The 25693-nt window shown below is 58.8% G+C and overlaps 2 protein-coding genes and 1 pseudogene across 3 annotated transcripts in view; 2 read left to right on the top strand and 1 right to left on the bottom strand.

Annotated features, from left to right (window-relative positions):
* The window catches only part of CSNK1G2 (casein kinase 1 gamma 2), a 25296-nt gene extending 3435 nt beyond the window's left edge, over positions 1 to 21861 (bottom strand). Inside the window, exons 1-3 of the mRNA XM_017874904.1 lie at positions 21769 to 21861; positions 7956 to 8408; positions 2682 to 2878 (exon numbers count right to left, since the gene is read on the bottom strand). Coding sequence (XP_017730393.1) covers positions 2682 to 2878; positions 7956 to 8142 — 384 coding nt within the window. The 5' untranslated portion in view covers positions 8143 to 8408; positions 21769 to 21861. The remainder of the gene's footprint in view (positions 1 to 2681; positions 2879 to 7955; positions 8409 to 21768) is intronic.
* LOC108531453 (putative uncharacterized protein FLJ38264) lies at positions 12590 to 16308 on the top strand (the record flags this gene model as incomplete). Its single annotated transcript, XM_017874903.1, has 3 exons — positions 12590 to 12652; positions 14827 to 14850; positions 15248 to 16308. Coding segments are annotated over 3 exons (210 nt in total), but the record flags the coding sequence as incomplete, so codon positions are not given.
* A 94-nt stretch (positions 21862 to 21955) lies between the features above and the next one.
* LOC108531430 (uncharacterized protein CSNK1G2-AS1-like) lies at positions 21956 to 24172 on the top strand (annotated as a pseudogene). Its single transcript, XR_001886166.1, has 3 exons — positions 21956 to 22641; positions 22969 to 23089; positions 23649 to 24172. The product of XR_001886166.1 is annotated as an uncharacterized protein CSNK1G2-AS1-like (transcript).
* Positions 24173 to 25693: the final 1521 nt, after the last annotated feature.

Here is a 25693-nt window from a genome sequence, read left to right as displayed (position 1 = left end):
TTTTTTTTTTTTTTTTTTTTTTTGAGACAGTCTCGCTCTGTTCCCCAGGCTGGAGTGAAGAGGCGAGATTGCAGTTCACTGCAGCCTGTCTCCTGGGCTCAAGCCATCCTCCCACCTCAGCCTCCCAAGTAGCTGGGACTACAGGTGCGCACCACCACACCCAACTAATTTTTGTATTTTTAGTAGAGACGGGGTTTCTCCAAGTTACCCAGCTGGTCTTGAACTCGTGAGCTCAAGTGATCGGCCTGCCTCAGCCTCCCACAGGGCTGCGATGACAGGCGGGAGCCCCTATACTGCCCAGGGTGCAGCTTTTTACCTGTTACACCCCCTGAGGAAGGAGGAGGCCAGCCCTTAACACAGGGGAGCTCTGCAGGGGCAACTGTGGAAGCCGGCCTGGGAGGGGGCATGGCCCCACCCATTGTGGTGGTTCAGCACCTGAGGGCTGAGACCAGCGGTGAACAGGTTGGATCCTTGCAGGCACACATGGCACATGGCCCTGGAGGGCTCCCCACGGCAGCTGAGCCAGACAACAGGCACGAATGTGTCCGGCACCCATGTGGCTCCAGCCCAGGAAGGCACTGGGGCCACACCTACCGTCTGCTGGGCGACCTGTCCCGCGGCATGACAGGGCACCATATGGGGCAGCCCCATTTCTCAGGCACTGTTGGGCTGGGTCATCGTGTTGGGTCTGCAGTCGGCTGCCTTTGCCTGAGCAGCATACACTGCAGAAAGAGGCCTCCGTGGCCGGGGGTGGTAGCTCACACCTTTAATCCCAGCACTTTGGGAGGCCAAGGAGGGCAGATCACCTGAGGTCGGGAGTTCGAGACCAGCCTGACCAACATGGAGAGACCCCGTCTCTACTGAAAATACAAAATCAGCTGGGTGTGGTGGTGCATGCCTGTAGTCCCAGCTACTAGGGAGGCTGAGGCAGGAGAAGCACTTGAACCCGGGAGGTGGAGGTTGTGGTGAGCTGAGATCCTGCCACTGCACTCCAGCCTGGGCAACAAGAGCGAAACTGTCTCAAAAAAAGAAAGAAAGAAAAAAAAGAAAGAAGGCTCCACTTCCTCCCGCCCTGCTGCAGCTGGACTGGCAGGGTGGCCGTGGAGACAACGAGTTTGGAAACCCTGCTAAGGTGGATGCAAAGCCTGGTGGCCGAGCTGCACACGGTCATGACCTCACAGTCTGAGGCTGGCGTCCCACCTGGGCCCTGAGAGCCTCTTCCCCCGACTAGTGCCCCAACCTGGATGTGCCCTGCAGCATGGGAACTGCTGGGCCCCTTCCGGCATTGCCCCGTCCGCAGCACTACCTGGGCTCTATTTTGGCACAGGTTCCAATCAGCTTGTCAATTTCCCTAAACAGCCTCAAGAATGTGGCATCTTGAGGGGGCAGGATCATAAGGACCAGTAATGACCAGACGCCTCCCTCCAGTCCTGAGCGGGGAACCAGGGCTGGTCCCTGCGTTTTCAGAACAAATGGGCTCCCCTCCTATGTTTTCCCCAGTGTAACATGTTATTAGGAAATTCTCCTCATAAAACAATAGGAGCCGTGCCCCGAACACCCAACACTCACCGCCGAGGCCCCAGAACTAAACCTGCCACATGGTCCATCCTCACAGCTACCATCCACCGGTCCATCTTATTTTTAGAGGAACTTCAAAGTTTTTTCCTTTTTGAGATGGAGCCTCATTCTGTTGCTCAGGCTGGAGTGCAGTGGCATGATTACGGCTCCCTGTAACCTCTGCCTCCTGGGTTCAAGCGATTCTCCTGCCTCAGCCTCCTGAGTAGCTGGATTACAGACAGGCACCATCAACCTGGCTAATTTTTGTATTTTCACTAGAGATGGGGTTTCGCCATGTAGGCCAGGCTGGTCTCGAAATCCTGACCTCAGGTGATCCGCCTGCCTCGGCTTCCTGAAGTGCTGGGATTTAGAGGCGTGAGCCACTGCGCCTGGCCAGATTTCGAAGTTTTAGAGCTCAGGACACTGCCCCAGATTTGGAAGTTTTAGAGCTCAGGACACTGCCCCAGGTTTGGAAGTTTTAGAGCTCAGGACACTGCCCCAGGTTTGGAAGTTTTAGAGCACAGGACACTGCCCCCTGAATCTTGCAGCTGCAGGTTCGGTCCAGCGTCTGCGGTTTTCCTTCCTGTGCTGCTCTTTGGAGGTGGGATTCACAGTGGGATGCCCGAGTCTCCAAAGTCCTGTCTGGCGAGCGCTGGCAGCTGCCCGCTCCTGTACCAGCCCGGTCCTGTTGAGAGGGAGAGCGCCCTGCCCCTCAGCCATCCCCCCTTCCCCGCTCAAGAGGCTGCCACTGCGGTGGGCTCCTCGCCGTAGCACGCGGCGTGTGCCTGCCTGGTGCTGCGCCACGGCTCACGGGGAGGATGGGGTTTGGCGTGCCCATTCACCCTTGCAGCACGCCCTGGTGTCTCCAGTTCTGCCTCTCCAGAGCGGAGTTCGGTGAACACAGCTGTGCAGCTCTTCCTGCGGGCAGTTGCCCCTTCTCTGGCAAAGTGTCGGCCACATGCTGACCACCACCAAGGGCTGAGGTGCGCTACCCCAACTGAGGAGGCCGAGCCCTCGCCTGTGTGCTGCGCCATCCCTCCGCTGTCTGTCGATGTATCATCCAGCTGTGGCTCCCTGACACTTGCGGGGATGCTCGGTCTTCCCCAGCCTGGCTGGCCTCATGCGTTTGGCAGTGTCTTGAGGAGCAGACCTTTGAAGCTGATGACTCTGATGGTGATGGGGTCTTTCCCGGCTCTTCCACTCTGCACTGTGGAAGAAACCTTTGCCTGACCCCCACCGCTGTGTGCAGACGGCATTTCAGAGACCTGGGTGTGCGTTGGGCGGGTGTGGCAGCATCTGAGGCCTGTGGATCTGCAGACTCCTGGAAGAGGTCCGGGGTTCTGGGCTCTGAAAGCCGAAGGGGCCTTCTCCGGCAGTACTCGTGGTGCACACAGAGGGCAGGAGACCCCATGGGGCCTGGCAGAGAACAGCTCCAGAGAGGCTCAGGAGGTTCCGGGGGACACACAGGCGGGAGGATGCCACACCTCCAACGGCCGGAGTGCGGGGTCCTCCCTGGATTCTCTGACTTCAGCTGAGAACCCAAAAGGTCCACAGCTTGGCGCAGGGCTTCCTGGCCTTGGAGTCACTCATGTTTACCCTCAGCCCTGCCCCAGTAACACTGAAACCAACCCTGACAGAAACAAGGTGAGCCACAGGGACAAACCCAGCGCTCAAGCTGGGAGACCGCACCCCCCACACCTCATGGTACACACCACGGCCACACCCACTGAGGCTGTCCCACAGGTGAATGAAGGGGGTGTGACCGTGACAAGGGAGAAAGTCAGCAGCAACAAAGACAACATTCCACACAGTGCTATGTCTTTGATGCACCCCCCAAGGGTCACGTGTTGGGAACTGGGTCCCCAATCCAGCACTGTTGGGGCTGGGTCACTGCCCTGGTGGATGGATGAATGCCATCAGCATGGGAGCAGGCTCCTGATTAAAGGGCAAATCCAGCCCCCTCCGGTCCTTGCCCTCCTGCCTTCCACCACGGGATGACACAGCAAGAAGGTCCTTGCCAGACGCCACCCTCAATCTGAAGATTGCCAGCCTCCAGAACAGTGAGTCCGTCAACTTCTGTTCACTGTAAATGACCCAGTCAGGTGCAGTGGCTCACACCTGTAATCCCAGCACTTTGGGAGGCCGAGGCAGGCGGATCACGAGGTCAGGAGTTCCAGATCAGCCTGGCCAACACAGTGAAACCCCATCTCTACTAAAAATACAAAAATTAGCTGGGAATGGTGGTGTGTGCCTGTATTCCCAGCTACTCGGGAGGCTGAGGCAGGAGAATCACTTGAACCCAGGAGGCGGAGGTTGTGGTGAGCCAAGATCGTACCACTGTACTCCAGCCTGGGCAACAGAGCAAGACTCCGTCTCAAAAATAATAAAAAATAAAAATAAATGACCCAGTCTGTGGCATTCTGTTATAGCAGCACAAAATGGACTAAGAAACAGCACAAACATGTTCAAAGATGTAAAGGAAAAGATGGCCAAAATCAGTGCACACATGGGAAATCTCAGCTGAGATCGAATGGAGAATCATACGGAACTGAAAAATGCCACTAAGCAATCAAAGATTCACCACATGGACTTCCAGGGTTGGAGGCTGTAGAAAAAGAGTAAACTTACAGCAAGCAGCAGCAGCCGCACAGCCTGACACCAGGAGAACACAGAGACTGAGGGAAAACCGCCAGGGCCGAGGGACCTGCGGACAGCGCCAAGCACTCGCGTCACACGCAGAACCAGAACCCAAGAATGAGAGCAAGGCTGGGCCGGTCCAAAACTTCCAGGGTCAGCCGGGTGTGGTGGTTCACGCCTGTAATCCCAGCACTTTCAGAGGCCGAGGTAGGCGGATCACCTGAGGTCAGGAGTTCGAGACCAGCCTGGCCAACACGGTGAAACCCCGTCTCTACTAAAAATACAAAAAATTAGCTGCGTGTGGTGGGGCACGCCTGTAATCCCAGCTACTTGGGAAGCTGAGGCAGGAGAATTGCTTGAACCCAGGAGGTGGAGGTTGCAGTGAGCTGAGATTGTGCCATTGCCCTCCAGCCTGGGCAGAGCAAGACTCTGCCTCAAAAACACAAAGCAGGCCAGGTGTAGTAGCTCACGTGTGTAACACCACTTTGGGAGGCCAAGGCAGGTGGATCACCTGAGGTCAGGCGTTCGAGACCAGCTGTCCAACATAGTGAAACCCATGTCTACTAAAAATAGAAAAAATGGCCGGGTGCGGTGGCTCACGCCTGTAATCCCAGCACTTTGGGAGGCCAAGGTGGGCGGATCACGAGGTCAGGAGATCGAGACCAGCCTGGCCAACATGGTGAGATCCCTGTCTCTACTAAAAATATAAAAATTAGCTGGGCGTGGTGGTAGACGCCTGTAATCCCAGCTACTCAGGAGGCTAAGCCAGAAGAATGGCTTGAACCCGGGAGGCAGAGGTTACAGTGAGCCAAGATTATGCCGCTGCACTCCAGCCTGGGCGACAGAGGAAGACTCTTATCTGGGAATAAAAAAGAAAAAGAAAAAAGAAAAAATTAGCTGGGCATGGTGGCGCATGCCTGTAATCCCAGCTACTTGGGAGCCTGAGGCAGGAGAATGGCTTGAACCCAGGAGGCGGAGGTTGCAGTGAGCCGAGATTGTGCCATTGCCCTCCAGCCTGGGCAACAAGAGTGAAACTCCATCTAAAAAAACAAAACAAAGCAAAGCTGAGATGGAAAAACGTTTCATGAAATAATGGCTCACACTTTTCCAAAGTTAATTTGAAAAAGTATCAACATAGAGATCCAAGACAATGGATCCTAAGCAGGATAAAAACAGAACGTAGTCAAAATTTTAAATCAAAGATAAAAACCTTAAACACAGAAAAAAATGACACATTCTAAACAACAGAACAATATTCAACAACCTGAGTCTACAACAGGCTCAACACCAAAGCCACCGACAGTTCTGAGTGCTGGGGACGTGGAGTGCTCAAGACGCCCAGTGCTCTTCAGTTTTATTTGGGCAGTTAGTTCTATTCAGAAGGGCCCAAAGCCGGAAACAGCCAAGCGTCCTGCACTGAGGAGGAGAAGAAGGGGTGGTGCACCTTCCGATGGACAGCCTCCCGGCACCCGAGAAACCACGACGTGCGGCTGCCAGCGAAGCACACAACGCCCAAGACACCAGGCTGAAGAGAGCGCAAACCACAACTCAGCAAAAGCTGGCGTCACCAGGCCGGGCGCGGTGGCTCACGCCTGTCATCCCAGCACTTTGGGAGGCCGAGGCGGGCAGATCATGGGGTCAGGAGATCGAGACCATCCTGGCTAACAGGGGGAAACCCCTTCTCTACTAAAATACAAAAAAACTAGCCGGGCGAGGTGGCGGGCGCCTGTAGTCCCAGCTACTCGGGAGGCTGAGGCAGAAGAATGGCGTGAACCCGGGAGGCGGAGCTTGCAGTGAGCTGAGATTGCACCACTGCACTTCAGCCTGAGCGACAGAGCGAGACTCCGTCTCAAAAAAAAAAAAAAAAAAAAAAGGCTGGCAAGCTGGCATCACCCATATGTCACTCTCACCTCTCACCTGCCTACGGGGACCTGCACTGTTCAGCAGCCTGCAACTGCCGCCCAAGGACAGGACCCACACAGTCATCTGGGTTCCCAAAAGCCATATCCCGCAGGCTGCAGGTCACAGGGCTGTGCCAGGTGTGTGTGTGCAGATGTGCCTGTGTGCCCGTGTACACACGGTTGTGGCTGTGCGTGCCTGTGTGCGTGTGCTTTAGTGTGCACATGTACGTGTGTGGGCATGTGTGTACACATCTGCATGTGTCTGCACGTGTGCCTGAGTGCACGCACACACAGGGTTGGGAGGCCACAGCTACTGTCGGGAAAAGCTCAGTCTCTTGGCTGAGAAACGGAGCCCGGGGCCTCCCGACCCACAGGCCGTCAGACAGGCAGTGAGGCTTTGTGGCCCAAGCCCAGCCTCTGCGCAAAAGGGTGGAATCCCAGCAGCCTCCCCAAGGGCTGGGGTGGAATCGGGTTCGGGATGGGGTCTCAAATGGGCCTCCTGGGACCCTGGGTGCAGCCAATGGGAACACTGAAGCAGCCAACAGTGACCCCGATAGCTGCCCTCGCCTGGGAGAAGCTGCTTGACTCGGGACACACACTTCTGCCACATAACTGCCTGCTAAACCCACTTCTGAAGAGTGGCAACTACCATTCATCCCTATTTAACAGGTGGGTAAACTGAGGCAGGAGGTGGGAAGCGGGGTCACAAAACATGCCTGGGGTCCAGGTGGCTACAGCCCATGCTCCTGCACCCCTGGGCGGCCGCTCTTGAAAGTGCAGCCACAACATGCCCACTGCCTGGGCCTCAGTTTCCCTCGTCTGACAACCTCATTGGGCCGAGGGGCCGGATTCCAGCACTGCCTGCCGCGGGTGCTCACGTGAGGCTGATCCACTGCCGCAGCCTCCCGGACCTGCCCATCCTGCGCTCTTTCCCAGAGACCCCTACTCCCACCACGACAGACATTGACTGGGGGTGCACTTGGGTCTCCCGGACAACCCCAGCCACAGACGCCAAATGCCCTCCCGCAGGAGCTCAGGCGTTTGCCGTACGCCCAGCAGCACCAGGAATGAATTTAATATTTCTGGGGATGATCCAGCTCCCTGGCACAGCTAATCACGAACTGCGACTGGCCCCAAACGTGCTCAGAGCTCCCCCAGGCCTGGTGGTCATCTTCAGGCACCCTCACCCCAGAGAAGGCGCCCCTGGCCAGTAAGAGGCTCAGTCCTTGCCCCTGCTCCTCACGCCTGCCCGGCCAATCAGATCGCAACCCGGGAGAGGTCAGTGTGAGCAGAAGGGATGGAGCCAGGTGGGCCAGGCATGGCCTTTTACATGGTGAAGCTGGGAGTGGCACACAGCAGCGTCATCACCACAGAACAGTCACTCCAGTCACCCGACGCTGGCTCCGTGCTGGCGCCTGCGGTTAAGGCCAGGGCTTTGCCCAGCATGGACACGGGCTGTAGAAGTCATTCATGACTTAATACTCTGAAAGTCATTCATGATTTAATACTCGGGGTCCTTGCGGCATGGCCTGGCCTGGCCTGCTCTGGGCCACCTGCCTCCCAACAGAACTGTTTCCCGAAAAGGTGACAGGACCAGAAACCCACTCTCCCCACAGAGCTTTCTCAAAGGGAAGTAGCACTCGTACCACGATGGACCGACGATTCAACGCACGCCAGTGACCCGGGGCGGCCCTGCCGGAGGCTCCGGTGACCCCGTGCCGCCCCGCCAGAGGCTCCCATGACCCGGGGTGGCCCCGCCGGAGGATCCAGTAACCCCGTGCCGCCCTGCCGGAGGCTCCGGTGACCCCGTGCGGCCCTGCCAGCAGCCTCCCGCCCCATCCACCACGAGCAGGGCCTCACCTAGGCGGAGCTCCCCGAAGTTGCCGCAGCCGATCTTCTTGCCGACGCGGAAGTTGGGGCCCACCATCAGGACCCCCGAGCTGGTCCCCGAGCTCCGGATGCCGTGGCTGCTCCGGCCCCCGCCGGCCTTGGACATTCTCCGGCCCTCCTCTGTCTCCCCTTTCCCTCCTTTCTTGTCAAAATCCATAAGTTTGTGATACCCTGGCCTCTCCACGGTGACTCTGCTGCCGTGCAAATCCCAAGTCTCTGGAAACCTGAGGTCTTGGCTCCTCTGTGGCTAGAACATCACCGCGGCTGGCGGGGCGGGCGTGGGCCCGCGGCTCCCGGCTACTGAGACGCAGGCACTCGGGCCGGCCAGGCCGCAGTGCTCATCTCAGTGGCCTCGGGGTGGCTCTCGGGGGCAGGAGACATTCTGCTGACAGGTCCCACCGCCTCAAAGCTCACGGCTCACAGCTGCGGAGAAACAGAGGCACAGGTGAGCGCCGGCGAGGACACAGGGCGGAGGCCACAGAGGACGCAGCCAGGGGGCTGCTGGGATGGAAGGAGCTCTGAAGGCCGGGACATGACAAGCACTGTTCCTGCCCGGAACCCAGCTGGGAAGCACACGCCACGTGACATCAGAGGCCAGAGGTCTTGGCGTGGCTGCCTGGAGACTAACAGGGTAGGTAGGGCTCAGGGGCCTTTCTGTGAAGCGAGATGGGTGGGTGGGTGGCACAGGTGGGAGGACGTACTGCCAGGAGGGCGTGACTGCCAATCCCAGGGAGAGGCCCTGAGGATCCTGAAGCCGGGGCAGTCCCACCCCCAGACGCAGAGGGGCCACACAACAGTCCCCATCTCCAGGCCCAGGGCTGCTCTGAGAAAGGGAGGGAGGCAGATGACAGCAGGCAGGCCTGAGGCAGCGACACAGAAGCCACAGAGCTGCCCCTGCCCATGGCGGCCGGGGGACACTGAAAGTGGGGAGAGTGGACCGGAGGGCAGGAGGCCCTGGCGAGCCGTGAGCTGCTGCAGGAACCCCCACGGCCTGACCCAGGCTCGGGTCGTTCTCCAGCAGCCACTGGTGGAGAGGGGCAGGCTGGACACCACTCGGGGCTGTGACGATGCCAGGGTGGGTCCGACCCAGCTCCTTCAGTGCAGAGCAGAGCTGAGGAGGGTATAGCGGGGCCTGAGGGACACAGGTGAGGAGGGGCCACAGGTGCACGGCCATCGCCGAAAATGTTAGGACAGGAAGTCCCAGCTGAATAAGCCACAACAGAAACAAAGGCACCAGCGTCACAAGCACTGCCCCACTGCACATGGCAACCGTATTCTGATACGAGAAACGCCCTGAGGTGGTCGCAAGCGTGCCTTGGGGTTCTGCACTGCAATAGTCACTCAAATGTTTTCGTTTCCTGGTGCACACAAAAGTTACGTTCACAGCATACCGTGGTATACCGTGGTATACTGTGAACGGACACACTTTAATTAAGCGGGGCGTGGTGCCGCAAGCCTGTGGTACCAGCTAGTCGGGAGACTGAGGCGGCAGGATCACTTGAGCCCAGGAGGCGGAGGCTGCAGGGAGCCATGATCGCACCACTGCACTCCAGTCCGGGTGATACAGGGAGACCCCATCTTAACTAAATGATAGAGAAATAAAAATACTTTACTGCTAAACAATGGTAATGATCGTCAGAACTGTGAGTGCGCCCTAATCTCCCGGGAGGAGGGTCTTGCCTTGACGTAGACGCCGGCTGACTCATCGGGGCAGCGGCTGCTGGAGGCGGGGGCAACTTCTTAAACTATGACCACAAAAAAGTTGGCCGCAGCGACCGACTCTTCCTTTCATCAAAGATTTCTTTGTGGGGCGTGATGCTGTCTGATAGCATTTATTACCCACAGCAGAACATCTTTCTTTTTTTTTTGACACAGAGTCTCGCTCTGTCGCCCAGGCTGGAGTGCAGTGGCCGGATCTCAGCTCACTACAAGCTCCGCCTCCCGGTTCACGCCATTCTCCTGCCTCAGCCTCCCGAGTAGCTGGGACTACACGTGCCCGCCACCTCGCCCGGCTAGTTTCTTGTATTTTTTAGTAGAGACGGGGTTTCACCGTGTTAGCCAGGATGGTCTCGATCTCCTGACCTCGTGATCCGCCCGTCTCGGCCTCCCAAAGTGCTGGGATTACAGGCTTGAGCCACCGCGCCCGGCCAGCAGAACATCTTTCAAAACTGCAGTTGGTCCTCTCAACCCAGCCGCGGCTTTGTCAACTGAGGTTCCGAGCTATTCCAAGTCCTCTGTCCTCATTTCCACCAGGTTCACAGAACCTTCACCAGGACTAGAGAGCAGCTGAAACAACTCCCCTGCTCACCCTCAAGAGGCAATGCCTCGGCTGGGCGCGGTGGCTCACGCCTGGAATCCCAACACTTCGGGAAGCCGAGGCGGGCAGATCACGAGGTCAGGAAATTGAGACCTGGCTGACCAACATGGTGAAACCCCGTCTCTACTAAAAATACAAAAAATTAGCCAGGTGCGGTGCCGGGCGCCTGTAGTCCCGGCTACTCAGGAGGCTGAGGCAGGAGAATGGCGTGAACCCGGGAGGTGGAGCTGGCAGGGAGCCGAGATCGTACCACTGCACTCCAGCCTGGGCGACAGAGCAAGACTCCGTCTCAAAAAAAAAAAGAGGCAACTCCTCACATGTGAACGTTTCTTGTGAGACGGCAGCAGTGCAGTCACATCTCCAAGTTCCTCTCATTCTAGCTGTCTTGCTGCTTCTAAAACCTCTGCAGTTCCTCCGCCACGGAAGTCCTGAACCCTCACAGTGATCCTTCAGGCCTGAGATCAACTTCCTCCAAACTTCCACGAATCCTGCCATTTGACCTCCTCCCATGGATCACACGTGTCCTGCATGGCCTCTAGAACAGCAAATCCTTTCCGGGGGTTTCAATTTACTCAATTTCCCCAGCTCCATCAGAGTGATTGCGCTCCACGGCACCTACAGGCACCCAGAGTCTTACAAATGTACTTCTCAATAATGAGAGTTGTGGGTGGGTGTGGTGGCTACTGCCTGTAACCCCAATACTTTGGGAGGCTGACCCAAGATGACTGCTTGAGGCCAGGAGTTCAAGACCAGCCTGGGCAACACAGGGAGACCCCCTATCTCTACAAAAATAAAATCAAAATTAGCCAGGCATGGTGGTGCACACCTGTAGTCCTAGCTACTTAGGAGGCTGAGGTGAGAGGATCGCTTGAGCCTGGGAGGTAGAAGCTATAGTGAGCTGTGATTCTGCTTCTCCACTGCAGTCTGGGCGACACAGTCAGACCTTGCCTCAAAAACAGTGAGACTTGGCCAGGCACTGTGGCTCATGCCTGTAGTCCCAGCACTTTGGGAGGCTGAGGTGGGCAGACTGCTTTGAACTGAGGAGTTCAAGACCAGCCTGGGGAACATGGCGAAACGCCCCCCCCCCACAAAAAAATATAAAAATTAGCTGGGCGTGGTGGCACATGCCTATAGCCTGAGCTACTCGGGAGGCTGAGGGAGGACAACTGCTTCAGCCCGGGAGGCGGAGGATGCAGTGAGCCGAGATCGTGCCACTGCACTCCAGCCTGGGTGACAGAGCGACACCGTGTCATTCATAAATGAATGAATGACATGTCAAGGAGTCATCTTGATTTCCAAGTCATTCATTCCTTGATCCACAGGCTACAGGCTGGATGTTGTACTAGCAGGGATGGAAACACTAATCTTTTACTTTTTTCTTTAGACAGAGTCTCGCTCTTTCGTCCAGGCTGGAGTGCAGTGGCGCGGTCTCGGCTCACTGCAAGCTCCGCCTCCCGGGTTCCCGCCATTCTCCTGCCTCAGCCTCCCGAGTAGCTGGGACTACAGGCGCCCGCCACCGTGCCCGGCTAATTTTTTGTAGTTTTAGTAGAGACGGGGTTTCACTGTGTTAGTCAGGATGGTCTCGATCTCCTGACCTCGGGATCCGCCCGCCTCGGCCTCCCAAAGTGCTGGGATTCCAGGCGTGAGCCACCACACCCGGCCGGAAACACTGATCTTGTGCGTCTCCACCAGGGCTCTTGGGTGACCAGGTGCACTGTCCGTGAGCAGTCATATTTTGAAAGAAATTTTTCTTGAGCAATAGGTCTCAAGAGTGGGCTCCAAATATTCCATAAGCCAGGTGCTAAACAGATGTGCTTTCACCCAGGCACTGTTGTTCTATTTACAAAGCCCAGAATAGATTTAGCATAATTCTCACAGGCCCTAGGATTTGTGCAATGGTAAAAAGCCCTGGGGTCACCTTAAAGTCACCAGCTGCACTAGCCTCTAACAAGAGGGTGAAGAGGGTGGGCCTCTCCTTGGACGCCAGGGAACCGCTTCTCCCACACGAAGGAAGTTCTGGGTGACATCTTCTTCCGGCAGACGGCTGCTGCTTCTACACTGAAAGTCTGCTTAGTGTCGCCACCTCCATCAGTGATCTTGGCTAGATCGTCTGAATGCTGGCTGATGCCTATCCAGCAGCACTTCATGCTTTTCACCTTGAACTTGGGTGTTGTTTTTTTTTTTGACACAGGGTCTCAATCTGTCACCCAGGCTGGAGTACCATGGCGCAATCACAGCTTGCTGCAGCCTCGACCTCCTGGGCTCAAGCCATCCTCCCACCTCAGCCTCCAGAGTAGCTGGAACTACAGGCACACACCACCACGCCCAGCTAATTTTTAAACATTTTTTTGTAGGCTAGGCGCGGTGGCTCATGCCTATAATCCCAGCAGTTTGGGAGGCCAAGGCCCAGCATTTTGGGATCACCTGATCCAGGAGTTCAAGACCAGCCTGACCAACCTGGTGAAACCCCAACTCTACTAAAAATACAGAAATTAGCTGGGTGTGGTGGCAGGCACCTGTAATCCCAGCTACTTGGGAAGCTGAGGCAGGAGAATGGCATGAACCAGGGAGGTGGAGGTTTTAGTGAGCCAAGATCGTGCCACTGCACTCCAACCTGGGCAACAGAGCAAAATGATTCTGTCTCAACGCGGTGGCCTCAACGCCTGTTAATCCCCAGCACTTTGGAGGGCCTGAGACCGGGCGGATCCACGAGGTCAGGAAGGATCCGAGACCATCCTGGCTAACATTGGGGAAACCCCGTCTATACTAAAATACAAAAAAAAAAAAAATTAGCCGGGCAAGGGGGCGGGCGCCTGTAGTCCCAGCTACTCGGGAGGCGGAGGCAGGAGAATGGCGTGAACCCGGGAGGCAGAGCTTGCAGTCAGCTGAGATCCGGCCACTGCACTCCAGCCTGGGCGACAGAGCGAGACTCCGTCTCAAAAAAAAAAAAAAAATTTGTAGAGGCTGGGCACGGGCTCACACTTGCAATCCCAGCATTTTGGGAGGCTAAGGTGTGGGGATCACTTGAGGTCAGGAGTTTGAGACCAGCTTGGCCAACATGGTGAAACCCCATCTGTACTAAAAATACAAAAATTAGCTGGGCGTGGTGGCACATGCCTGTTAATTCCAGCTACTCAGGAGGCTGGGGCAGGAGAATTGCTTGAACCTGGGAGGCAGAGGTTGTAGTGAGCCAAGATCGCACCACTGCACTCCAGTCTGGGTGACAGAGTGAGACACTGCCTCAAACAAAGAAAACAGGCCGGGCGCGGTGGCTCACGCCTGTCATCCCAGCACTTTGGGAGGATCACAAGGTCAGGAGATCGAGACTATCCTGGCTAACACAGTAAAACTCTGTCTCTACTAAAAATACAAAAAAATTAGCCGGGCATGGTGGTAGGCACCTGTAGTCCCAGTTACTTGGGAGGTTGAGCCAGGAGAACACCGTGAACCCGGGAGGTAGAGCTTGGGCGACAGAGCGAGAATCCATTTCAAAAAAAATAAAAAAAATAAAAAATCAATGGGCTATAATAAACTCACAAGAGAGGATTGTGTATTTTATTTTCATGAAAAATTCATAATAAAGCACCATGCTACTCCCTGTCTCTGTGGATGGGCCTGCCCTGGACATTTCATAGAAATGGGACGACGTATGGCGTGTCCTTCTGTGTCTGGCGTCTCTCGTTGAGCCTGGCGTCCTCGAGGTGCATCCACGCTGTGGCCCGAGTCAGAGCTTCTTCCTTTCGTAGCTGGGTTGTGTTCCAGTGCATGGAGGGCCGCACTACGTCTCCTCCTCTGCTGATGGCCACCTGGGCTGTGGCCACCGTCCGGCTGCTGGAGTCCGCTGCTGTATTTGCGCACGGGCTTCTGTGTGGCCGTGGGTTGCTGGATCGGATGGGAGCTCCGTGTGTGTCTTTGAGGAGCCGCCAGGCCATCTCCACGGTGGCTGCACCGAGTTACACTCGACCTGCCGCTCCCGAGGGTCTGACTTCTACACACCCACCCCAACTCTTCTGTGCGCATTGGATTTTGGTTTCAGACAGGGTATGGCTCTGGCACCCAGGCTGGAGCACAGTGGTACGATCTCAGCTCACTGTGACTTGTCTCCCAGACTCAAGCAATCTTGCCTCAGCCTCCCGAGTAGCTGGGACCACAGGCATGGACCCCCATGTCTGGCATTTTTTGTTTTTTTTTTTTTTAAGAGATGGGATCTTGGCCGGGCACGGTGGCTCAAGCCTGTAATCCCAGCACTTTGGGAGGCCGAGACGGGCGGATCACGAGGTCAGGAGATCGAGACCATCCTGGCTAACACGGTGAAACCCCGTCTCTACTAAAAATACAAAAAACTAGCCGGGCGAGGTGGCGGCGCCTGTAGTCCCAGCTACTCGCGAGGCTGAGGCAGGAGAATGGCCCGGGAAGGCGGAGCTTTGCCACTGTGAGCTGAGACTGGCCAACCTGCCACTCCCAGCTCTGGGTCGACAGAAGCGAAGACTCCGTCTCAAAGAAAAAAAAAAAAAAAAAAGAAAGGAGATGGGATCTTGCCATGTTGCCCAGGCTAGGCTGGTCTCAAACTCCTGGGCTCAAGCTTCCCTCCTCGGCCTCCCAAAGTGCTGGGATTATAGGCGTGAGCTGTGGTGACCCCACTCCTGTGCACAGCCATGCTGGGGATGTGCCTTTTTCTTTTTTAGACGGAGTCTCACTCTTTTGCCCAGGCTGGAGCGCAGTGGCACGATCTCGGCTCCAGGCTGGAGCACAGTGGCACGATCTTGGCTCACTGCAACCTCCGCCTCCCAGGTTCGTGCAATTCTCTGCCTCAGCTGCCTGAGTAGCTGGGACTACAGGCGCCCGCCACCATGTCGGGCTAATTTTTGTATTTTAGTAGACACAGGGTTTCACCATCTTGGCCAGGATGGTCTTGAACTCCTCACCTCGTGATCCACCCGCCTCAGCCTCCCAAAGTGCTGGGATTCCAGGCGTGAGCCACTGCGCCTGGCTGGGGTGTGCTTTTAATTTGCATTTTTTGGCTGACTCTTGGTTTAGTTTTGGATGTGAGTTTTCTCCACTGGACTGAGTCACAGCTGCAGCGCTGTGTTGATGCTGGACACGAGGGAAGTGGCCGGAGACACTGATGTGACCGAGTGACCGCAGCTGAAGAAGGGACGGCAGTCAGTACCCCTCACCCCTGCTTAGTGGTCAGCAGATTTCTTGAGTTACCAACTCTCTTTACTGCCCAAACATCCAGAAACACCCACGCATGGCTAACCTAGTTTCTCTAAACCAGACCCACATTAAAATTTAACTTCCTTCCTCGGCGTTTTGGGGGAGGAATCTCCTCGAGTGCCCTGGGAGAGGGATCCGTGAGACGCAGCCCCCGCCCCCACCGCAGCTCATCTCTGCCAGCACAGGGACTGGGCGCCGTCCTGCTTCGGGGCACCCCTAGTTCCAGAGAGCACCTCCACACCTCACGGCCAACGCTGGGGCCCTCCCAGGCTCCACTGTCCTGGGATCCCCCACCAGCAGGGCCTGCTGGGGAAATGGACAGCAATGGCCTGGAGTATAGACTGCTGGGCGCTGCCCGCGAGGCTCCTCAGCATGGGCTGGAGAATCGGGGTGACGCGTGCACCCCAGTCAAGAGGGACACCCAAGGCAGCCCCATCCAACGCCTCTGTGTGGGGGAACGAGCAGCGGCTCTGATGGCTGAGCCGGGCTCAAGTCCTCAACCCGACACGGCCAGGTTCTGACCGCAGGGACCGCCCCATCCACGCCCCTCCACAGCCACGAGAGCCACAGGGAGCAGCCCCGGCAGCGAGATTGCTGCAACCGTGACAGCCGGGGCTGGGGTCACATTGGGCTGTCCCGGTCACAGCCCGTCCACCCATCTGTCCTTCCACTGCGGCTGCCAACGGGGTGGACAGGGGGACTTGTGCAGAGGACCACCATCGAGGAGTGATGCAGCCACAGGAGAGAAACTGGAGCCCAGCGCCTCCCCCTTGCCCGTGCCCCGCCGCACACCTGCCCACACCTGGATGAGTCGACAGCACGGGTACACTCTCCTTCTTCTGGAAACCCTCGCGGCACCCACAGGAAGGGGGCGTCCACAGGAAGGGGCGTCCACAGGAAGGGGCGTCCACAGGAAGAGGGCACTGAAATGTCTGTGCCTGCATTTTGTTTTGTTCTGTTTTGAGACAGAGTCTTGCTCTGTCACCCAGGCTGGAGTGCAGTGGTGCGATCTCGGCTCACTGCAGCCTCCGCCTCCCGGTTTCAAGTGATTCTCCTGCCTCAGCCTCCCCGGTAAGCTGTGATTACAGGCATGTACCACCACGCCTGGCTAATTTTTTGTATTTTCGGTAGAGACAAGGTTTTGCCACGTTGGCCAGGCTGGTCTCGAACTCCCGACCTCAAGTGATCCGCCCGCCTCAGCCTCCCAAAGTGCTGGGATCACAGTTGTTAGCCACCATCCCCCGCCTACTGTTAGATTTTCCATCCTGCAAGAAAGCAAAACCACATGCCAGCACACAGACACACACGCGCAGACCCCGTCAGAGCCGGCTGTGAGATCCGGCACAGCAAACATCCCGAGGGGACACTGCCCAGGAGGCACCCCCACCCGAGGCCGGCCTGCTCGCGCCACACTGCCTGCCTTTCTCGACTAGGGCTAGAGACTGCCCGAGAGGCAGCGTCCTGGAGACACAGGCCTCAGGTCTCCCCTGCCAGAAAGCAGCAGGACATGGGGCCATCTCGGGGGAGTGCATGCAGAAGCGGGGTGGGGAGCGAAGAAGGGGCAGGCGCCGTCCAGGGGGTCTTCCCGTGGGCTGAGGGACAGAAGGCCCCAGGTCCCGGATGTACCTATCTCCTAAGCAGCAGGACGCCTTTTCTTCCTACAAGTCCCTGTGCTGACACAGACACTCGGCTGTGGGAGGGTCAGGACTGGCACTTAGGGAGGACAGGGGAGCTCCAGACCCCTACATGGGGCCCTGGACATGGGTGGGGACTTCTGTCCGCCTGGCTTCTCCCAGGTTATGCCCTTTACAACAGCAGGGAACAAAGTCTCACTCCCCAGTTCTGAGAGTCCTGCTGGAGAACCGTGGACCCAAACAAGGGTCGTGGGAGCCGTAATGTGTAGCCAGGGGTGTGGGGACCCAGGGTGGCATTAAAGGTAGGACCGGTGCTAGAGGACCCAGTATGGCATTAAAAGGGGGGCGGGTGCTGGGGGCCGAGCATCAGAGGCGGGGCTGGTGCTGGGGGCCGAGCCGCTGCCTACAGGGTCTGTGCTACCCTGCACAGGCAGGTGTCCAGGCAGCTGAGACACCCCAACGCCACGTCAGGAAAAGACATCACGCCCACCCTCACTGCGAGCCCCAGAGCTCCGGCCGCTTTCCAGACAAGCGAGTGGGGACACTCAGACCTCGGAGAGGGAGCCGCCAAAACCCTCGCTGAGGACAAGAGGCTGGAGGCCACCAAGCAGAACCTGAAAAGCAAATGCCACCGACTTCACGAGGAAAACAAATCCATCCCTTCTCGCCGTGAGGATGAAAGTATCCTCTATTAGACAGCACGGATGGAGCCACGGCCTCGTGAAGAGCTAAAGGCACTGAGCTGTGTGAGTTACACAGCTAGCGGGTACAGCCCGAGAGTCACACCTCAGTTATTAACACAAAAATCACCTCTCCCTGGGAGAGGACAGAGATGCAGACCAGGAAGCCACGTAGCGGGGCACACTCAGGACCCGGAGCCAAAGCTCATACCCACACTCAACACCAGCTGCTGCGGCCCTGGGAGGGGAGACAGTGCCTGGGAGAGCTGAGGCCCTCTCGACACCTGGCAGGAGCCGGGCAGCTCTCCCGCCCTGGAGCACCAACCCCACGGTCCCCACTGCTGAGCCCTGCAGGACGGCCCGGCCAGGCTCCTTGTTCCCCCAACATACACACTCGGTGCCCACAAAGGACCAAGTGAGGCCCAGCGGCCTCTGGGAACCGCCAAGGAGGAAGCCGTGTTCTGGACAGACATCAGGGGCACAGGCTTTGGCAGAGGCAGTGGGAGTCCCAATCGCCCCTCAATTCCAGGCAGGGCAGGCAGGTGCCTGGGGACGTTGCCCCCATGAGGCTGCGCTGTGCTTCCGCGGCCTCCGGACCTGCTCGGGAGGAGCCCCTTCCTCAGCCACCGACGACCCTCAGGTGCCCCGTCAGGAAGTGGGCAGGGCCGTTGTCAGGACGCGTCCCAACACCTGGCTTCCAGACAAGACGGGCGCGTGCCTCCAACCTCTCCCTGCACACAGGGGCAGCACGTGGTGACAAAAGGCTGGCTCTGCTGTGTACCCCAGAGCCCCAGGGGGCCCTCACCAGTGGAAGCGCCACACACAGCACCCACTGGGCACCCACCCCGGGGTGTCTCCATGCGAGATCCGGTAGCTGCTGAGATGCAACCAGACACCCTCAGAGGCCCTCTGTGCCCACATCTGCAGTCACTCAGGGTCCTGAGCACCCTCCAGTCTCTGCCTGTGTGGTGAGCTGTGAAAGGGGCCTGGCTTGTGGAGCGTGCCCCGGGTGAGGGGACATGGGGGACCTGCAGGGGCAAAGGCATCTGCTCGGCTCCCTCAGTGAGGATGGACACAAAGTGGAGACGGAGGCGTCTGCGTTCATTGTCCCTCCTAATAGCAAACCCAAGGTCTCCCACATGCCCGGCCACCCAAGCCGCTCGGGGCAGCCCCCCTTCTCTTTCAGGCTGCTCTCTGCTCACCACTTGGTTTGCACGAGCGCCTGGTGCATCCCAGGACATCTCTCCCCCGGCTCCACTTCCGTCTGTGGTGCCCACGTGACCTCCCGGGCACACACTGCTTCTCAACCTTGCAGCCTCCAGGCTGGGCAAGGCCCCCTCCTGGGCGTGGGACCACTCGCCTGCTCTCCATCTAGGCTATCCCTCCTGACACAGTGGCCTCGAGCCTGTGGGGCTGGGAGGTGGGGAGGGAGGTGTGACCTGCGTCCAGGTTGCTTTTCTTTCTAGCCATCCCTGCCTCACCCGCTCCCACAGCTGGGGGCACCCAGAGGCCCAATCCCACCCACCAATCTCCGGGTGGCACCGTTTAAGCCACACAGCATCAGGACACGGCCGTCGAAGGCGGGCGCCACCACCAGCCTTCCCTCTGCAGAATCCCCCACCTTCTCCCTCCTTCTCTCTTCCAGGTGAGCCGCTAGCATGGTCAGTTTCTTCTGCTAAGAAACCATGAGTGATGGCCGGGCGCGGTGGCTCACACCTGTAATCCCAGCACTTTGGGAGGCCGAGGTGGGCAGATCACGAGATCAGGAGATCGAGACCATCCTGGCTAACATGGTGAAACCCCGTCTCTACTAAAATACAAAAAAATTAGCCGGGCATGGTGGCGGGCACCTGTAGTCCCAGCTACTCGGGAGGGTGAGGCAGGAGAATGGCGTGAACCCGGGAGGCGGAGCTTGCAGTGAGCCGAGATCGCACCAATGCACTCCAGCCTGGGTGACAGAGTGAGACTCTGTCTCAAAATCAAAAAAACAAAAACAAAAAGTCTCCTATCCCCAACACTCAGGCCACCCAGATGGGACTGAACACGCCCCACTCAGCCCCTCCGTGGAGGGTCAACACCAACCACTGAAACAGCTGAGGCCGCAGGGTGAGCGCCTGTGCCGCAGCCACAGCTGCCGGGTCTGAGTATAGAGCGGCCTAGAGGGTTAGGACCCATGGTTTTCTGTTTTTGAGACAGAATCTAGCTCCATCGCCCAGGCTGGAGTGCAGTGGCACACTCTCAGCTCACTGCAACCTCCGCCTCCCGAGTTCAAGCGATTCCCCGGCCTCAGCCTCCCGAGTAGCTGGGACCACAGGCGCTGCCACCACGCTGTCTGATCTTGACTCAGCTCTGTGTGTTCCGGCTTTTCACCAATCCCCATCCCAGCTGCAGATGACAAGCCCCATCCCCCAGAGCCTCCAACATGGGCACGGCCCTGCTGGGTCTAAGGCCCCACTGCTCCTGGCATCCCCTGGGAGCCTCCCTATGTGACCCCCGGCCCCTCGTCTCAGTGGTGACTGTCACCTCTCAGGTCCTGGCTCCCATAGGGGCTCCCGGCACCCCTGCCCCATGACCTGGAATCAGGAGGATGAGAAAGGGGCAGGCCTTGCACTCAGGGACGCAACACTGTTGGGAGCTGGGGTGAAGGCCGGCCCAGGCTGTGTGCCGACCCCGCTCCACCCGGCCACCAAGCAGGCTGCCCCACTGGTGTCTGTTCTGATACAGTGGTCTTGGGTGTTGCAGCCCAGGCAGGCTGGGGCTGCTGCTTTCTCTCTGAGTCCCTGGACAAGCACCGGCTTCCCTGTGCCCAGCCTAGAGCAAACCCCACTGTGCCCTGCAGAGCTGAGCACTAGGGCCAGGAAGCCACACAGATGCACACCCGACTTTGCAGATGGAGTCCGGGGCGGGCAGCAGCCTCCTCCGGTGACAGGAGTGGCACGGGTGTCCACTTCACACTTCACACTCCCTGCACACAGGGCTGGATCACGCCTCCAAGCACCTCACGACAGCCCCTGTGAGGGGGTCACGGGCGGACAGCAGAGGGACAGCCCAGCCACACATGCCCTAAGCCTGACATGGATGGAGAAGCCCCTGCCCTGGGCACCGCCCCGCCCAGCAGAGCCTCGCCCGGGCACACGCCCACCCCGCGGAGCCTTGCCTCAGCCTCAGTGGGGGGCAGTGACCTGCAGCAGGTGGAGGGCAGCCCAATGCAAAACGGGAGCGCTGCCTGCACACCTGCTGCCCACAGTGGCCCCCAGCCCGTGTCCCCCACCTCAGGAGTGGCCCCGACGGTCACTGCCTGTGCCTGAGGCCTTCACAGCAGCAGGAGTGCAGTCAGAGGACAGGCAGGGCTGCCACCCTGGGCCACGGTCCATGGGTACAGGGCGGGTACCTAGCTCCCCCTGCCCCTACAAACAAGAGCCACCACCCCAAGACTCAGCCGCTTCTGAGGGCGCAGACCACTCCCTGGAGGCAGTCACCACTCAGTCGGGGCGCAGCACCCGTTCGTCATCAAGAAGAAGAGCCTGGCCTCTCCTGGGGTGCTCCGAACCCCAAGGGGTGCCCGAGGGAAGCCAGACAAGGCCGGGGCCTGGAGGGAAGCAGGGATGTGAAGGCCGGGCACCCACCGTGCCCATGCAGGCCTGGGGGTTGGGGGTCTGTCCTGCCACGCCTGAGGGCCACAGCGAAGAACAACAATCTCGGGGAGGGAGAAGGGGACGCTGATCCTCACTCAGCCTCCACCCAACCCACGCGGCCACAATTCCATCCCAAGGGGAGAGCGCCGGCTCAGGGTCACACACCAAGGATGGCTCCCGGGCACCAAACGGGACTGCAGCCATCCCCACAGGGGCTGCTCTCATGGCCGGCTCTGGGCCAGAGCCGACCCTCCCTGTCAGCTCCCACCCCCTTCCCCAGCCCTGGCCTCAGGCCTCTACCTGCCCTGTTCTTCTCGGGGTCCTCCATCTGGTCTGGGCCCAGGGCCAGTTCCCTCGGGAGGGCCCTGGCAGCCCCCTTCTCTGACTGTCTCCACTCAGTGATGTCACAGTCCCTGGACTGACATCACCACACAGCCCTGAGCCCAGAGCCCAGGGAAAAGCTGAGGGGAGGCCAGGGACCTCGCTGGGCTGGGCAGGTGCAGGCCACCCCCGTCCCAGTGCCCTCAGAGACACCTAGACTCATGTGGACCCGGCCGTGGCCCCTTCTGGGCAGCGCTGTCCAGGCTGGCCCTGCCCTCTGACCTGGGGCCGCAGGGGCTGGCCACCGTGGGCTCAGTCCCCCGCCACCCCAATTCACCTGCACCCCAAGGAAAGAGAATGCGGAGTTGCAGCGCCCCAGGACCCACGAGCCCCCAAACACCAGGGCAGCACATACTTCCAGTCCCAGGGTCAGAGCAGAGCGGGGCCAGGCCCAGCCCGGTGACACAGGGCAGATGGAAGGGCGCCCTCCAAAACAGAAGAGCACAGGAGCTGCCGCGGCCGGGACAAACCAACCTCAGGCTGACCTAGGCTGGTAATGGGTTTAACGCATTGGGTGCAAAAGAGAAACACCCCACAAATCAAGGAGAGAAGGGAAGCTGCCCACCCCACGGGAGGAGGCTGAGGAGTGAATGCCGGGGCCGGGCGGGGCCGGTCCTCACAGCGCTGTGGAGACCAGACCAAGGGCAACTGTCATCACCACGAGAAGGCCCTGTCCACGGCAGAACCCCACCTCACCGCACCGATTGCACCACAGATGCCCATGAGGAGAGCCGGCCTCCGAGAACGTGGCTGAGCAGTCACATGCCACCGTCAGCAAAGGCAAGGACCCAGGTAAAGAGCACAGGAGGGCCATGAGCAACCACAGCACGGCGGCCCGGACAGACCCTGACTGGGGGAGGGGGCAAGGCTGCGCAATGGCAGCTGGGACTGGACCCTGTTGGGGGGTGGCGGGGGAGGCAGCGAGGCTGCGCAGGGACCCCATCCCACAGGAGGTCAGCCTTGCCCTGGTGATGGCACAGACCACAGCTGAGGGCCACGGGCGGAGCTGACTCCAGGGAAAAGCTGGCCCTCACCCAGAGCTGCACATCCCACTGGCAGCCTTGGCGGAGGGCACTGTCCCTGCAACTTCTCCACACGGGCAATTTCCCCAAAATTCAGATTATGCAAAGGGAGGCGTGGCTGCCATGGACTCCAGGGCCTCAGACGCCATCAACAAAAGCAGTGGACACATTTGCATCAAATCCATCACAAAGACTTCGAGACTCCGGGGGAAATGAGAGCACCGACACACAGGCCCCACGGCGCACAGTCCCCACGGCGCACAGGCCCCACGGCGCACAGGCTCGCACGGCGCACAGTCCCCACGGCGCACAGGCTCGCACGGCGCACAGTCCCGCAGGGCGCACAGGCCCCACGGTCCACAGGCCCCCTCGGCGCACAGGCCCGCCGCACGGTGCACCGTCCCCCACGGCGCACAGGCCGGCACAGCAACCCTACTCCGCCTCAGCAGCTCAATTCTGGTTCCTGCACCCTGGCCCGGGGGCAGAGCTGACCCGGTGTTGCTAGGGGGGCAGGGGTCCCCTGGCCCCAGGTGGTGCCACAGACAGCGGGGGGAACACTCAGGCAGGGTCAGGCACCCCACCAGGAAAGAAAGCTCCCACGGCAGGTCCCGGGGCTGGGTGGGACCCTGGGTGGCTCCCATCGGAATCCTGCTAGGTCTGGGAGGACACTGGTCCTTCCAGAAGCGTAACCACGAACAGCCGTGGAAAACCTGGGTGGGCTGCGTTTCTACTGCGTTTCTACATTTCCTTTTCTTTTTTTTTTTCTTCCAGATGGAGCCTCACTCTGTCGCCCAGACTGGAGTGCCTTTTCCCCTCACAGCGTGGGAGCCGCCGGGTGATGTCCCGCCCTGGTTTCCCTCCACCCGAAGGCAGTCACCTCGGTCGCCGGCTCCTGCCTCTGTGATGCTCCCCACGAGGGCTGCAGAGTGGAGGGCATGGCGGGGTTCGGCCTCATTCCCCGGGGAGCCCCAGGGGAGAGCTTAGTCCCGGGGAGCTGCCCAGGTCTTTGCCATCCCCTGGCCTCCATCCAGTCCCTCACGACTCGGCTCCTGGCCCTGCGCACCGGGCAATGCCTGCTAGGCATGTGCCCCTCAGAGTCAGGCCTGTATTCACCTCAGCTTTTATTAAGGGCCTTCAGGGATTGGGTTTTTTAAATCATCGTCAAATATACTGTTATTAAAAGGATATGTACACTTTGGGAGGCCGAGGTGGGCGGATCACTTGAGGTCAGGAGTTTGAGACCATCCTGGCCAACATGGTGAAACCCTGTCTCTACTAAAAACACAAAAATTAGCTGGGCGTGGTGGTGGTCGCCTGTAATCCCAGCTACTCGGGAGGCTGAGGCAGGAGAATCACTTGAACCTCCTGGAGGCTGCAGTAAGCCAAGATGGCACCACTGCACTCTGCCTTGGCAACAGCAAGACTCTGTCTCAAGAAACAAAAAAAAAAAAAGGTTGAACACACAGAAGCATCCCGTCCTCCGTCACCCGGGCAGTCTCAATGCCCAGAGGCCGAGGATGACACACACACTATCGGTGTACTAGCGTCTGCCCCCTGGGCCCTCGTCCAGCCCTGCACCCACCACCCACTGAGGAGCCAGGGTGTCCTTGCTGTCCTGCAGTGACCACCACAACCCCTTTCACACTGAAGGGTTGGGCTATCCCCCAAAATGACATGCCAAGTCCTAGCCTCCAGTAAACAGAAACGCGGCCTTATGTGGAAGTGAGGGTGGCCCCAGTCTCACCACGTCTCAGCTTAATGTCATGTTTCACGATGTTGAGTCAGAAACAGCAGAGAAGAGGAGGGTGGGGAGGTGGACTCTGCTTCCTCTTGCCCAGCCTGAGAATCCTGGGGACACCCAAGCATCCCCATCCTGGCCCATTGGGAGGCTGCACCCCCCAACTGGGACCCCCGTCCCATCATACACAACACAGCTGGCGCTGCCCTCTCAGGGAGCCCTGGAGGACCAAAGGGACACAAGCAGCCAGCCTCAGGATCTGGCAGGGTCTGAAAAGGAAGACATCACATGGTCCCAGAAGGCCCCCATCTTTGATTTTTATAAATCAGCCAAATGGCAGAAAATGTTGCCTCCCCAGGCCCACGGTGTCTCCTCTTGCCTCCCCTCATTTCAACAGCAGGAGATAGACACAGACCACCCGCCTGGCCAGCTCTCTGACCCCCACGGTCTCCCGTGAAAACTGGGCACGTGGCTCACCCAGGGACCTAGGGGGGCACCAAGGCAAACACACGCCCAGCTCACCTAAAACTTTCCCACACACTCCGCCACAATGCCCCCACGGCCCCACCTGGAGGGTCTCCAGCAAAACTCCCACAGCCCCTCCCTCCGAGATGCTCCAGAGCAGGTGACACCTCCCTTTCAGAGGCCAGGCCCCGCCTGACGCCGGCTGGAGGGAGGCAGTGGGGACGGGCGCTGGTGGCCTCTGGGGCACGAGAAGGCGCCTTTGTGTTCGGTGGGCGGCAGCGGATTTAGGCCAGGCCAGCCCGGGAAGACCCGTCTGTTCCGACATGGAAGGAGGCTTTGGCTGTTTCTAAGCGCACCCCCTCCTGTCTTCGGGGGGGTCTTGGACAATTTTCCCTGAAAAGCGGACAGTGCTCATCTCCTAGAGTCTGCGATTTGGGAAAGAACGCCTTCTTCAGATGTCACTGTAACGTTCAAGCTCTCCGACATTGCTGAGCTCTCTTTTGCTACTTAAAAATAAACACTTGGCCGGGCGCGGTGGCTCACACCTGTAATCCCAACACTTTGGGAGGCCGAGGTGGGCGGATCACGAGCTCAGGAGATCGAGACCATCCTGGCTAAC

This window comes from Rhinopithecus bieti, unplaced genomic scaffold, assembly GCF_001698545.2.
Source record: "Rhinopithecus bieti isolate Rb0 unplaced genomic scaffold, ASM169854v2 scaffold_9769, whole genome shotgun sequence".
Classification (NCBI taxonomy): Eukaryota; Metazoa; Chordata; class Mammalia; order Primates; family Cercopithecidae; genus Rhinopithecus; species Rhinopithecus bieti.
This window is presented reverse-complemented; position numbering and strand designations above follow the sequence as displayed.